Here is a 13,998-nt window from a genome sequence, read left to right as displayed (position 1 = left end):
TCCTTCCCTTCTCTCTAAAAATAAATAAATAAAATCTTTAAAAAAATCTTTTAAAAAGATCCAAAAATATGATAAAATGTTCACATTTGCTAATTCTGGGTAGGGAGATATGGGTGTCATTATTCTTTCCTCTTTCATCATAGTTATAAAAAGAGTAAATATATCACTATGATATAAATTTGCTGACACTCTCTTCTCTGTAAAATCTTAAATTTTTTCCCTATAATTTTTTTAGGATTGCTAAGCCCTGAGTAGGTACAATGAGAAAATTAAGAGTCAAGCTTTTGTGAGAGTGCATATGTTTGAGAGAGTTCCTGAACCTACTAACTGACCCCTCAGTTGCAATGCCATTACTTGGATATCTAGTTTCATCTAAACAGGCTTATCTGACCTTTCTGGGACAAGAGTAACTAAAATCTTACGTCAGGCTCTGAGGATGGCTGTTGTACCTGAAGGAAATCCTATAGGGCAGATTATAACAAACTTCCATTAAAAGCCTTTCCCATTGACTGGGTGAGGAGGAGGTGAAGGGGTGGTGCTCATTTCCCATTGTAGGAAACTGGGCCAATTTATGATGTAGCAGTGGGTAATTGCTCACGACTCATCACTCTAGTCATTGTCTCACACGGGTTTCCCCAGGTATGCTCTCAAGAGCACTTACCCTGTGAAAAGCCCACAGAAATAGAAACAAAACCAAAACAAAACCCCAAAGCTTCCGTGTCAACTACATTTAGGAAATATTAGATTAAAATAGCTTTCTCTATCTTGTTGAAGAAGTAATATAGTAGGACTCTTTTCCAAATGCATTTGTGTTTTGGAAATGTATTTGATGGCAAAACTCTATCTTTTCAACATTGTCTCACCATTTTGAGAAACACTCTAACACGATTATCTCTGATTTCTAAAGTCCTGGAGCAGCTCCAGGGGAGCTGATCTTTCTAAAAGTCACGCTGATAACTGGGCAAGCTCTCCTTACTTACCAACTGATTGGCTCTCAAAGGCTGCTCTGTTATCTCGGGTTCTTTGCTAGCTGTTTCTGGATGCTAAAATAGGAAAGAAATGCCTGCTATTTCTTTCTTCTCTCCTTCCTTTATTTCTTGGGAAAAAAAAAGAAGGCAGATTCTTGGAAGGGAGATTTTGTAACCTTGGCCTTCCCCTGAGTATATTGCTGGGGATATTCAAAAGCGTTCCTCAGTAACTTGTGAGTGGCTTTGTAGAGGCATCTCACATTTTAGATAAACAAGGAGTTCCTTAGTCTTTCCAAAAATCAACTCCTATTTTCTCACTGATTTACATGAAAACTTCAGAGGGACAGTCAATATGTATTTGTTCCTAACAAATGTCTTAAGCCTCCTGCCTACTTTCTTCCAATCTTTTCTGCCAATTACTTAATGATGTATAAACAAGTACTTGAAAATATGAAAGGCAACCCCATATTTATAGGACTCTTTTGGGAATCTTTTTATAGGCTGAAGAGTCCTTTCAAAATGTGAGTGATTACTCGATATAATAGACTAGAAAGCCCAGAAATAAACCTAAAACATATACAGGAATTCAGTACATGCTAAAGGTAACATTAAAATCCACGAGGAAGAAAGTGTTGAATAAATGGTATTGAGACAACTAGGTAGAAATCCAGAAAAAAAGTAAAGTTGAATCTACAATTCACACCTGCTCCAAAATAAATTCTAGATGGATCAGAGTTTCAGCATGAAAAATAAAACCATGTAAAAGACTTGAAAACAAAAAGCATCTCTTGGCCTGTTACTTGAGCTTACATAGATGCTAAGCAATGTCCTTGTATGTGACAAGTCACAATGAAATTCTGACTACTTTGATATTTACATTCTGTCATGACAGTAAGGAGCTGTGAAGTTAATTATGTAACTAATTGTCATACTTGGGGGATAGTAGTAGCCCTGATGGAGACTAAAGGGGCAGATGTTTGATATATAAGGTGGGACCAGATTGTAGAGGGCTTCGACCCAGATGGAGATTACCCTTGGTTCTCTTTTACTGGGAGAACACTAGGGGTTTATGAGCTAGCTGCAGATTCTCAACCTCCACACTATTTACATTTTTGGACAGATAATTCTTTGTTATGAGAGGCTGGCTCCGTGCATCATAGGATATTTGGCAGCACCCCTAGCATCTTAATAATTGGTATTTAAGAAGGACTGTCTAGCTATGGTTGTGCAGAATGAATAGAAGGATGGGCAGGGCAAGAACCAGCAGAATGTATTAGAGGTTGTCCCGTACCCTAGGTATGGTATATTGGTATAGTAAGGGCCTCCAATAAATTACATTTCACAGTGTCCATGACCTTGTATAGTTAGTCCCCTTTCACACTGATGTAGGGCCTGGCATGTGACTTGGTTTGATCAATAGAATACCAGTACATGACACAGGCTGAGGCTTGAAAAGCATATGTGCATTTGGACTTATCTATCAGAACACTGTTGTCACATGACAAAACCCATGCTAGTCCTGTGAAGACCTAGCCTTGTGGAAACCATGTTTGGTTGTGCTGCTGTAAACACCATTGCTGCAATCATTTTTGCTACAAACATTTTTACCACAGAAGCAATTTCACCATAAAAGATAAAGTAACTGGTTGACAGTTTGCTTTCATTTCTCTATTGAAAAAATTCTCAAAGGACTCCCAATTTTACATTATATAAATCTTAGCCAGATTGTATAGTGTACTAGAAAATAACATTTTTGCAACTTCTTCTAAGCACAGTCATCCTCCCAAAACAACCAAAAGTTTAGCAAAGTACGGCAAATGTAAAAGAGATGGCTACTAATTTATAACAGTCTTTGAGAGCATTACTGTTTTTTAGTTGTAAATTGATCCCTTTCTTAATGAAGGAGGAAATTTCAGGAGAAAAGAGAAAAAGTATGATGCCCAGCAAGAAGACAAATCAATAAACTAAAGAAAAGTATAATACTTTATATGAATGGATGACTTTGAAGACCACGTATTTTCATTTTTTAAACATTTTATTTATTTTTAGAGAGAGGGGAAAGGAAAGAGAAAGAGGGAAAAAAACACATCAATGTGTAGCTGCCTCTCCTGCACCCACTATGGGGACCTTGCCCACCACCCAGGCATGTGCCCTGACTGAGAATGGAACTGGCAACCCCTTGGTTTGCAGGCTGGCACTCAATCCACTGAGCCACACCAGCCAGGGCTCATTTTTGAAATAAAGTCTTTTACATTTTGTTAATTTTTCGTGTTTCATTATCTTTTTCCATGTCCCTCTTTTATTTTCTGTTCTTTTATCTTTTATGGAAAAATTACCTTACAGCCAATTAATTATGTAAAATTTTATGGCAAAGATGTTTACAATGATACTACCTAGACCCCCTGAGGACACATCGTCTAGATAACAGTGAGCACCAACTTCCAGACACATTAGTGAGGCCCTCTAAGACCACAGAGATGGAATTAAGCCACCATGATTACATGATCCCAGGCAAGCCAGAGGAGAAACCACCTACCTGAGCCCTGCCCCAGTTCATGACAATGAAATTATAAACAAATGTAATGGTTGTTGCTTTAAATGACCAAGTGTTTGTTGTACTGTTATACAGTGATAGATAACTATTACATTAGGTCTGGAGTAGATTAACATCAGTGGAAATGAGAAGGTATGTATACAAGACATTTGGAATAATCCACATTTCTTGATTCTTCAAAGAAGGGGTTTGGGGAAAAGGAAAGCAGGTCAAAGAATGTAAGAATTTAGAAATTCATGCAAAGGTCAAGGTGAGTGCAGGAATAAAGCTGCATGAGCAGTCTTCAAAAAGGCACTTCTGCCTCAGCCATTAAAAATATTAAGTCATGTACTTTAAAAAACACAGATATTTATTAATTGCTAACAATATAAGGATAATATTTCAAAGGTTGAGTTTAATATGTATATTTGTAAAGCTTTTAAGGCATTACGAGCTGGCAACTTTTTACTTTACATGGAAAACTCAATCTTTAGAATAAATAAGAAAGCATGTAAATTCAAAATCAATAGCAATTTATATTGCACTAATGATAAAATTCATTTCCATGTATTAGCTGTCTACTTGAACAGAACACATTCACTGGGAGATCCAAGATGGCAGAAGAGTGAGTGCAAATCACACTAACCTCCTCCCAGAACAAATATGGAATTACAACTAAATTGTGGAGAAATCATCCAGAGCAAACAACTGAACAATAGTGAGAGAAGCCGCAGACAGACAGAAGAAATAACTTGAGCACAACCTGACTAGTAGGGAGTGCGGTGGAGACAGTAGAAGTTTGGCTGGGCACCCACAAATGGCAGCTGAAGTTCCAGAGGGATATTTAAGTAACCAGCTGGATCCCTGTGAGAACTGTGGGGTCTAAACCCCAGCCTAGAGCACACAGTCCAAAAAGTCCCACACAGATAACATTCAGCTGCAAAAAGCAGCACAGTTGTTTTCTGCCAGAGATGGATAGCTAGAGATGAAAAGAGCCATTGAAAGGGCCAACACTTAAATTTTCATTTGTAGCCACTTATCCTGGGTTCCAGAAAAGTAGATGAGAGACGCTTGAGGAAAGACTGGGGATGGAGGCTTTGGGGAAAGAATTGAGAAAGTAGCTTCTGGGATCTCGGTGCTGAGTCATCCTGCATACGGAGGCAGCCATCCTGCTCCAGCAGACCACTCCCATCTGAGGGGTAGCAGCCTGAGAAACAATAGCCCCATCCACAGGAATTATTCTACCCCGCCCTGTGGAGCTTAAGCCTGACTGCTGATTGCAGAGTGACTAGATTAACAACTGAAGGAGCCAGCCACAGACAGTAGATCCCTGGTAGTCTCGAATAGGTTCCCTAAGGCCAGGTGAGGTCACCATCTGATATCACCAGAGGCAGATCCAGAAAGAAAAAAAAGTGGTAAATACCAGAAGCTACCGAGATGAAATCCACCGTGGTCTTCTCCATTATTTGCAATATTTTCTTTCCTGCATAGCTTTTTAACATTCATTTCTTATCCTTCAAGTTTATACATATTAAGTCACTAGACTTTTATATTACAGTTTATGCCAATTCACATATTTTGCTTCTCCCTTCTCTTACCCCATTTTACCTTCTACTTTCCTTTTATTTTCATTTTAAAATTTATTTTCTCTCTTGCTACAACTTGTTTCCATTCTGCACTCTTACTACTACTCCCCTGTCCAGCCTCTCAAAACCAATTTTCTTGTCAATGGTCATCTCACATTCTTTTTTCTGCCCTTAAAATACCCGATTCTCTTTCTACCTTTACCAGTCTTTGCTCATTGGTTGTGGATAGGGTAGTTGTTGTTGCATTTTTTCAATTTTATCTCTAGATCTTCACTAACTTTGTACTTCAAATCTCAAATTTTATTGTTCCCCTCTCTTACTCTTTTTCTCACCTCAAATTTTAATTTTGCTCTGTCTTAGCCTGCTTTTTTCGTTTTCTTCGCTTTAATCCTGCCCTGTTTTTACCTTTTTTTTCTTTTCATCTCAAATTGTAATTTTTCCTTGTCTTAGCCTGGATTTTGTTCCTCACTCTTAGTATTCCTTCTCCCTCTATCATCTCAAAATCACATCCCTTTCCTCTAGACATTGCTTAAGCTTTTCTATCTTTATTTTCCCCACTCTTATTCCTATCACACCTATATTAATATTAGCTCATTTGTTGTAGATAGTGCTGTGGTGGATCTTTTTCTCCAATTTGGTTCTTATTCTTTTATTATTTATTTCCTTTTTTCTTTTTATTTCTTTTTCTCACTTTATTTTCTTTAAATTTCTGTTTAAACCTAATACTATATGCTTTCCTTCTCTTATTTCATTCCTCCTTCTTCATTACCTTTTTTATTTATGATGTAAATTTTACTTTCTCTCTCCGAATTCCTCTGATTCCCTACTCTTATTAGTGCTCCTCCCTCTACCCTCTCAAAATTATTTTTCTTTCAGTAGACCATCTCGTATTTGCTCTCTTGTCTTATAATAGTCTTAATATCTTTACACCCTTATCAATCCTGGTTCATTTGCTGTTGATAGTGGGATTGTGGGTGGGATTTAGTTTTGCTGGTGTGGGTTTCTTTCCTGGGCTTTACAACTACATACAGGACATGGTGGGCATAGTGACCCTCAGTCAACCTGCTGGAGGTAATGACCCACAAAAGAATGGCCCAGCAACAATCAAAATCTAATTACATCAAGACAGCCAACATAAACAACATAATGGGAATCAATCCCAAGAGCATCAAGTTAAGGAGATCAAGGAGACTGCACCCTGAATCACACAGGTTTCCTACCATAGAAGTTCACACCACAAAGACAAGGAGTCAAAGCAGGCTGATTTAAGAAGCAGAAGAAAAGAAGAAGAGTCTTCCCAAATATGGGGAGACAAAGAAACCACCCCCAATCGAAAGGAAATGAAGACTCCATAGAAAGAGTGCTAAATGAAATAGAGGCAAGTAAACTATCAGATACTGAGTTCAAAACAATGGTTATAAGGAAGCTTGGTGATCTCAGTGACAATTACCAAAAACTATAGGGAAGATACAAGGAACTTACACCAACTACATTAGCATGAAAAAGACATAGAAACTATCAATAAGAGCCAGGAGGAAATGAAGAATACAATTTCTGAATTAAAGAACACAGTAGAAGGAATCACAAGCAGGCTGGATGAAGCAAAGGATCAAATCAGTGAGCTGGAGGATAAGGTAGAAAAAAATTCCAGGAAAGAGCAAGAAAAGAAAAAAAGATGGATAAAGAACAAAGAAGGGTTAAGGGAACTGCAGGACAACATGAAATGTAATAATATCTGTATAATAAGGATACCAAAAAGAGAAGAGGAGGAGCAAGGGATAGAAAACCTATTTGAAAAAGTAATGATGGAAAACTTCCTACTTTGATGAGAGAAAATGTCACACAGGTCCAAGAAGCATGGAGGGTCCCAATGAAGGTGAACCCAAAGAGGTCTATTCCAAGATGCATCATAATCAAAATGGCAAAATTCAAAGATAGAGAATCTTAAAGGCAGCAAGGGAGAAACAGGAAGTTAACATACAGGGGAGCCCCAATAAGGCTAACAGCTGACTGCTTAAGAGAAACACTGCAAGCCAGAAGGAAATGGCAAGAAATATTCCAAGTAATGAAAATAAAGGACTGCAATTAAGACTACTCTACCCAGCAGAATCTCATTTAAAATAGAAGGCAAAATAAGGAGTTTCCCAGACAAAAGAAGACTAAAAGAATACACCTCCACCAAACCAGCAACACAAGATGTTAAAGGGTCTGCTTAAAGAACCTGAAGAAAAAGAGTGAGAGAAAGAGGCATACAGTTACAAAGGGGGGAAATGGCAATAAATAAGTACCTATCAATAACAACCTTAAATGTAAATGGATTTAATACTCCAATCAAAAGACATAGGATAGTTGAATGGATAAAAAAAAATGACCTGCACCTATGCTGCCTACAAGAGACCCACCTCAGGACAAAAACTTACACAGACTGAAAGTGAAGGGTTGGAAAAAATATTCCAAGCAAACAGACGGGAAAGAAAAGCCAGGTAGCAATACTTATATCAGACAAAATGGAGCTCAAAACAAAGGCCATAAAAAGAGACCCAGAAGGGCACTTCATAGTACTGAAAGGAAGAATCCATCAAGAAGACATAAACATTATAAACCTATATGCACCCAACATAGGGGCACCCAAGTATATAAGGAAAATCTTGGAGGACTTGAAGAAATATATAGATAGCAACACACTTATAGTAGTGGATTTTAACAACTCACTGCCAACAATGGATAGATCTTCCAAACAAAATATCCAAAAGGATATGGTGGCACTGAACAGTGTCTAGATCAAATGGACTTAACTGATATATACACACACACATACACACACACATACACACACACGTATATATGTATATATATGTATATATGTAAATTATATATGACTTACATATAAATGTATATACATATATATGTACATATATAACTTGTCTACATAACACACACACATATATATACCTTTCATCCCAAAGAAGCAAAATACACATTCTTTTCAAATGCACATGGAACATTTTCAAAGATGGACCACATCAAATCACTCCAATCAAAAGACATAGGATAGACAATAGGACACAAAACAAGCCTCAACAAATTCAAGAAAATTGAAATCATATCAAGCATCTTCTCAGATCACAAGGGCCTGAAACTAGAAACCAACCTCAAGGAAAAAACTCAAAATCATTCAAATTCATGGAGGCTGAATAGCATGCTGTTAAACAATGAATGGATTAATAATGAGATCAAGGAAGAAATCAAAATGCTTCTTGAAATGAATGAAAATGAACACACAATGCCCCAAACCTATGGGACACAGCAAAGGCAGTTCTGAGAGGGAAGTTCATAGCAATACAGGCCTACTTAAAAAAGATAGAAACATTTCAAATAAACAACTTAATCCCACATCTATAAGAAGTAGAGGAACAAAAACAAAGCCCAGAGTGAGTAGAAGAAAGGAAATAACCAAGATCAGAGCAGAATTAAACGACATAGAGACTAAAAGAACAATTCAAAGGATCAGTAAATACAGGAGCTGGTTCTTTGAAAATGTAAACAAAATCAACAAGCTTTTAACCAGTCTCATCAAGACAAAAGAGAGAGGACCCAACTAAACACAATTAGAAATGAAAGAGGAGAAATTACAACTGAGATACAAAATTTCTGAGGTACAGAGAAATACAAAGGATTGTAAGAAATTACTACAAACAACTATATGCCAAGAAATTTGAGAACCTGGTAAAATGGACAAATTTCTACAAATATATAATCTTCCAAAACTGAATCAAGAAGAAGCAGAAAGCCTGAACAGACTAATAACTGCTAGTGAAATTGAAGCAGTAATCAAAAAACTCCTGGCACAGAAAAGCCCTGGACTGGACGGTTTCACAGGAAAATTTTACAAAACTTTTAAGGAAGAGCTAACCCCTATCCTTCTCAAACTCTTCCAAATAATCCAAGAAGAGGTAAGACTCCCAAACTGTTTTTATGAGACCAGCTCATCCTAATCCCAAAACCAGATAAAGACACAACAAAGAAAGAAAACTACAGGCCAAAATTGCTGATGAATATAGTTGCTAAAACTCTCAACAAAATATTGGCCAACCAGATCCATTTTTTTACATTACAAAGATCATACATTAAAAAGATCATAGACCATGATCAAGTGGGAGTCATCCCAGGAATACAGGGATGGTACAATATTTGCAAATCAATAAATGTAAAACATCACATAAACAAAAAGAAAGACAAAAATCACATGATCATATCTATAGATGTGGAAAAAGCATTTGATAAAGTGTAGCACCCATTTATGATAAAAACACTCAACAAATGGAGAGTAGAGGGAGCATTCCTCAACATAATAAAGGCTATATACAAGAAATCTACAGCCAACATCATACTCAGTGGGCAAAAACTAAAAGCTTTCCACTAAGATCAGAAACAAGACAAGGGTGTCTGCTTTAACCACTTCTATTCAACATAGTATGGGAAGTCCTAGCCACAGCAATTAGACAAGAAGAAATAAAAGGCATCCAAATTGGAAAGAAGGAAGTAAAATTGTCATTGCAGATGGCATAATAGTGTGCATAGAGTAATATATGTACACTATATAGTATACATAGAACAGTATATGTACATGATAGTATAGATTCCACCAAAAAAACTACTCAACTTATTAAATGAATTTGGCAAAACAGCGTGATGCAAAGTTGATATTCAGAAATCAAAGGCATTTTTGTACACCAACACCAAAATATCAGAAACAGAAATCAGGAAAAAAATCCCATTTGATATAGCAACAAGAAAAATAAAGTACCTAGGAATAAATCTAACTAAGCAGTAAAATACTGTACTCAGAAAATTACATAACACCGAAGAAAAAAATTAAGGAAGACACAAACAAATGGAAACATATACTGTGTTCATGGGTTAGAATTAACATCATCAAACTGTCCATACTACCCAAAGCAATTTATAGATGTAATGCAATCCCTATTAAAATACCAACGACATACTTCACAGATATAGAACAAATATTTCAAAAATTTATATGGAGCCATAAACAACCCCAAATAGCCTCAGCACTTATGAGAAAGAAGAACAAAGTAGGAGGGATCACCATACCTGACATCAAACTATATTACAAGGCCACAGTAATCAAAACAGTCTGGTACTGGCATAAGAACAGATACATAGATCAATGGAACATGATAGCTAAAAAATAAACCCATGTCTCTCAGGTCAATCAATATTCGATGAAGGGGGCAGAAGCATAAAGTGGAGTAAAAATAGACTCTTCAACAAATGGTGTTGGGAGATCTGGACAGCTACATGTAAAAAAAAGAAACTCGACCACCAACTTATACCATACAGAAAAATAAACTCAATATGGATAAAAGACTTAAATATAAGTTGTGTCACCATAAAAGTCCTAGAGGAGAACATAATCAGGAAAATTTCAGATATTCCACGCAGCAATATTTTCACCAATATGTCCCCTAGACCAAGGGACATAAAAGAAAGAATAAACAAATGGGACTACATCACATTAAAAAGCTTCTGCATGGCTAAAGAAAATATCAGCAAGATGAAAAGGGAACCAATCGTATGGGAAAATATATTTGGCAATGATACTTCAGACAAGAGTTTGATCTCCAAAATATATAAAGAACTCACACAACTCCATACCAGGAAGACAAACAATCCAATTAAAAAAATGGCTAAAGGACCTGAACAGACACTTCTCCAAGGAGGACACACTGAGAGCCCAGAGACATTATGAAAGGATGCCCAGCATCAGTAGCCAGCCACCAGAGAGCTACAAATTAAAACTACAATGGGATACCTCTTCACACCGGTGAGAATGGCCATAATAAACAAATCAACAAACAATAAGTGCTGGCAGGGTTGTGGAGAAAAGGGAACCCTAGTACACTGTTGGTGGGAATGCAGACTGGTGCAGCCACTGTGGAAAACACTATGGAATTTCCTCAGAAAACTAAAAATGGAACTGCCTTTTGACCTGGAAATTCCATTACTGGGATTATACTCTAAGAATCCTGAAACACCAATTCAAAAGAACCTATGCACCCCAATGTCCACAGCAGCATTATTTACAATAGTCAAGTGCCGGAAATAGCCTAAGTGCCCATCAGTAAGTAAGTGGATCAAAAAACAGTAGTACATTTACACAATAGAATACTACACTGTGGAAAGAATGAAGGAACTCCCACTCTTCACAACAGCATGGATGGAACTGGAGAGCATTATGCTAAGTGAAATAAGGCAGGTGGTGAAAGACAAATACCATATGATCTCACCTATAAGTGGAATCTAATCAACAAAAGAAACAAGTGAGCAAAAGAGTACCAGAGACATGGAAATAAAGAACAAACTGACAGTGACTAGAGGGGAGTGGATAGGGGGACAGTGGGGGAAAGAAGGGGAAGGGTCAAGTCAAGGAACAGGTGTAAAGGATCCATGGACAAAGCCAAAGGAGGGTAGGACTGAATGCGGCAGGCGGGGGTGGGTAGGGCAGGGGACAGTAATGGAAAAATGGGAACAACGGAAATTGAACAACAGAAAAAAAAAGAATATGAAAGTTGGATTAAAAATAAAAGAACACATTTACCTAACAATTAGATTGCTAAAACCAGGGCTTCTCCTAATTTACCAGTTAAATTTACAGATGGACATTACCAGTGGTATTTACAGCTTGATAGATGCTGTGAGTGTTGATGGTGTTTATTGTACTGTTCAAGAAGAAACAGTTTCTCAGATGTTTAGCACTTAGCTTTACGTTTAAGGACACTAGCCTGAGGAAATGTGTCAATCAAATACCCTATTTATCATATTAAAAAAATCAAAGTAATAAGCAATGAAGAGTATCCAGAATGAGGTAAAATGGAAATAAGGAGTCATAAATAAAAGAAATGGCAGTAAAGAAAGTCTAAAAAGTGGAGAGAACGGATAATGTAAGTAAAGTAAAAATAACTCGAATGCATTTTCACAGGCTGTAAGAATCACGGTGAGAAACATATGCTTCATAAATCATATGACAGAATGAGGTCTTTTGTAAATTGACAGGCAAGATTTTTAAAACTACCAAAATGAATGATTTTGAAAGACTTTATACCCATAAAACAGTAGTAAAGAAATAATAGCGTTATTGAAATAAGTGTTTAAGATCAAAAGGAAACATACATTTGGATATGTCATTTCCTTAAGGTTTTTTTAAAACTACCCCATTCTCATAAATATTGCTTCCTACGAATGATTTAGGTTATTAACTTTTTCTCAGGTTGAAGAGACAAAAACTGAGAAAAATTATTTGGATGTGGGTATCTGGAAAATCTATGTGATTTCTATTGTGTTTTACCTACTAGTTGGGCCTTAATGTTGAAGCGACATGTGTTAAGGAGAGCCAGTAAAATCAGAGGTCTTGCCCCTTGATTTGTAAGAAAACTTGTATATACAGAAGATTATCAATTTTCTCGAATTAGAAGAGAATAAAACACACATAAGGTTAATTAATTTGGAACACTACCCCTACCTTTCTCTTTTCTGTCCAGTGAGTTAGCTAGCGTACCACGCTCATGACAGCAACATTATCTGTGGGAAACTAAGTTCTTGGTTTTATGAGCAAGAGAGTTTATGCCGAAGGACCTGGCAACGCTACAACCGCACCCCCAGTTCCGGCTGGTCTCCAATTCCAAGAGCCCCAAACCAGAGCCCAATACAGAAAGCACAGCCGCGCTCCCGGAGGCCTGGGAACCAGAGCCGCGCGCTCCCCCTCTCTGGCTGGGCGGAGCCGGCCCCGCCGGGAAAGTTGCCGGCGCTGACGCACCGCGGGGCTCAGTCACCTGCGGACGCTCCAGAGCAGTGTACGCAAAAGTGAGCGCACTCACCGGGCTCCGGGGGCGGATACGCAGCCGACAGGGGTACGCGCCCCAGGCCCAGCGTTGGAACGCGCCGCCCTCAAGCCGCGCAGTCGCCTCGCGCCACCCGGACGTTCCCGCAAGAGGTCGAACCAGCCGGACGAGTCCTACTTGCCACGACTCCAGCCGGCAGCAGGTGGCCCTGGACTTCCCGCTCTCGCTGAAGTCCTGGTGCACAGTGCACCCCGCCGCGTCCCGGAGCTCTCTCGGCCGCCCCGTCGGGAGGGATGGAGGCGGACGGGGACCGGGAGGAGCTGGCCCGGTTGCGCTCAGTCTTTGCCGCCTGTGACGCGAACCGCTCAGGGCGCCTGGAGCGTGAGGAGTTCAGCGCGTTGTGCGCGGAGCTGCGCGTGCGGCCGGCAGATGCGGAGGCTGTGTTCCAGCGGCTCGACTCCGACCGAGACGGTTCCATCACCTTCCAGGAGTTCGCGCGCGGCTTCCGCGGGGCCCGCCGCGGGGGGCGGCGTCGGGGCTTCGGGCTGCTGGAGCCCGCGCTCGCGGAGTCCCAGGTTGAGTCCGACCCCGGGAACAGTGAGGAGGACGAGGAGGACGAGGGCAACGAGGGGGCGGCCGCTGCATCGCTGGCAGCCCCCTGGGGAGCGGTGGTCACCAGCCAGGCTTGGCAGGACTTCCAGGCGAGACTAGGGGAAGAGGCCAAGTTCATCCCCAGGTGCGTGTTTGGGTTGGAGGGCTGGAGGTGAAAATGGTTTTTCCTGTGCTGACTCACTGGACCCTACTCTTCTCTGTCAGTTGCTTTCCTCCATTCAACGACTCACTAACTTTTCCAAGACTGAGATCCCCTAAGAGTTAAGGAAAGAGAATGCATTCAGAATCAGGGTTTAGGGGACCAAGTTTCCTGTGCTCATTTCTGAGCCCTGCAAAAGGTTCTTTGTTAATTACAAGGGACAAAGTGAAATCCTCAACGACTAGAGATTCCTCCAGGACGTGGGTTTAGGAGCGCCGGCTCCTCAATGACCTGGTTA

The 13,998-nt window shown here is 39.4% G+C and overlaps 1 protein-coding gene across 1 annotated transcript in view; it reads left to right on the top strand.

The window, feature by feature from the left end:
• Nucleotides 1–12,918: 12,918 nt before the first annotated feature.
• The window catches only part of RASEF (RAS and EF-hand domain containing), a 66,354-nt gene continuing 65,274 nt past the window's right edge, over nt 12,919–13,998 (top strand). Inside the window, exon 1 of the mRNA XM_045841030.1 lies at nt 12,919–13,685. Within this exon, the coding sequence (XP_045696986.1) occupies nt 13,243–13,685 (443 nt within the window). The 5' untranslated portion in view covers nt 12,919–13,242. The remainder of the gene's footprint in view (nt 13,686–13,998) is intronic.

This window comes from Phyllostomus hastatus, unplaced genomic scaffold, assembly GCF_019186645.2.
Source record: "Phyllostomus hastatus isolate PE091 unplaced genomic scaffold, TTU_PhHast_1.1 phas_contig_34, whole genome shotgun sequence".
Taxonomy (NCBI): domain Eukaryota; kingdom Metazoa; phylum Chordata; class Mammalia; order Chiroptera; family Phyllostomidae; genus Phyllostomus; species Phyllostomus hastatus.
This window is presented reverse-complemented; position numbering and strand designations above follow the sequence as displayed.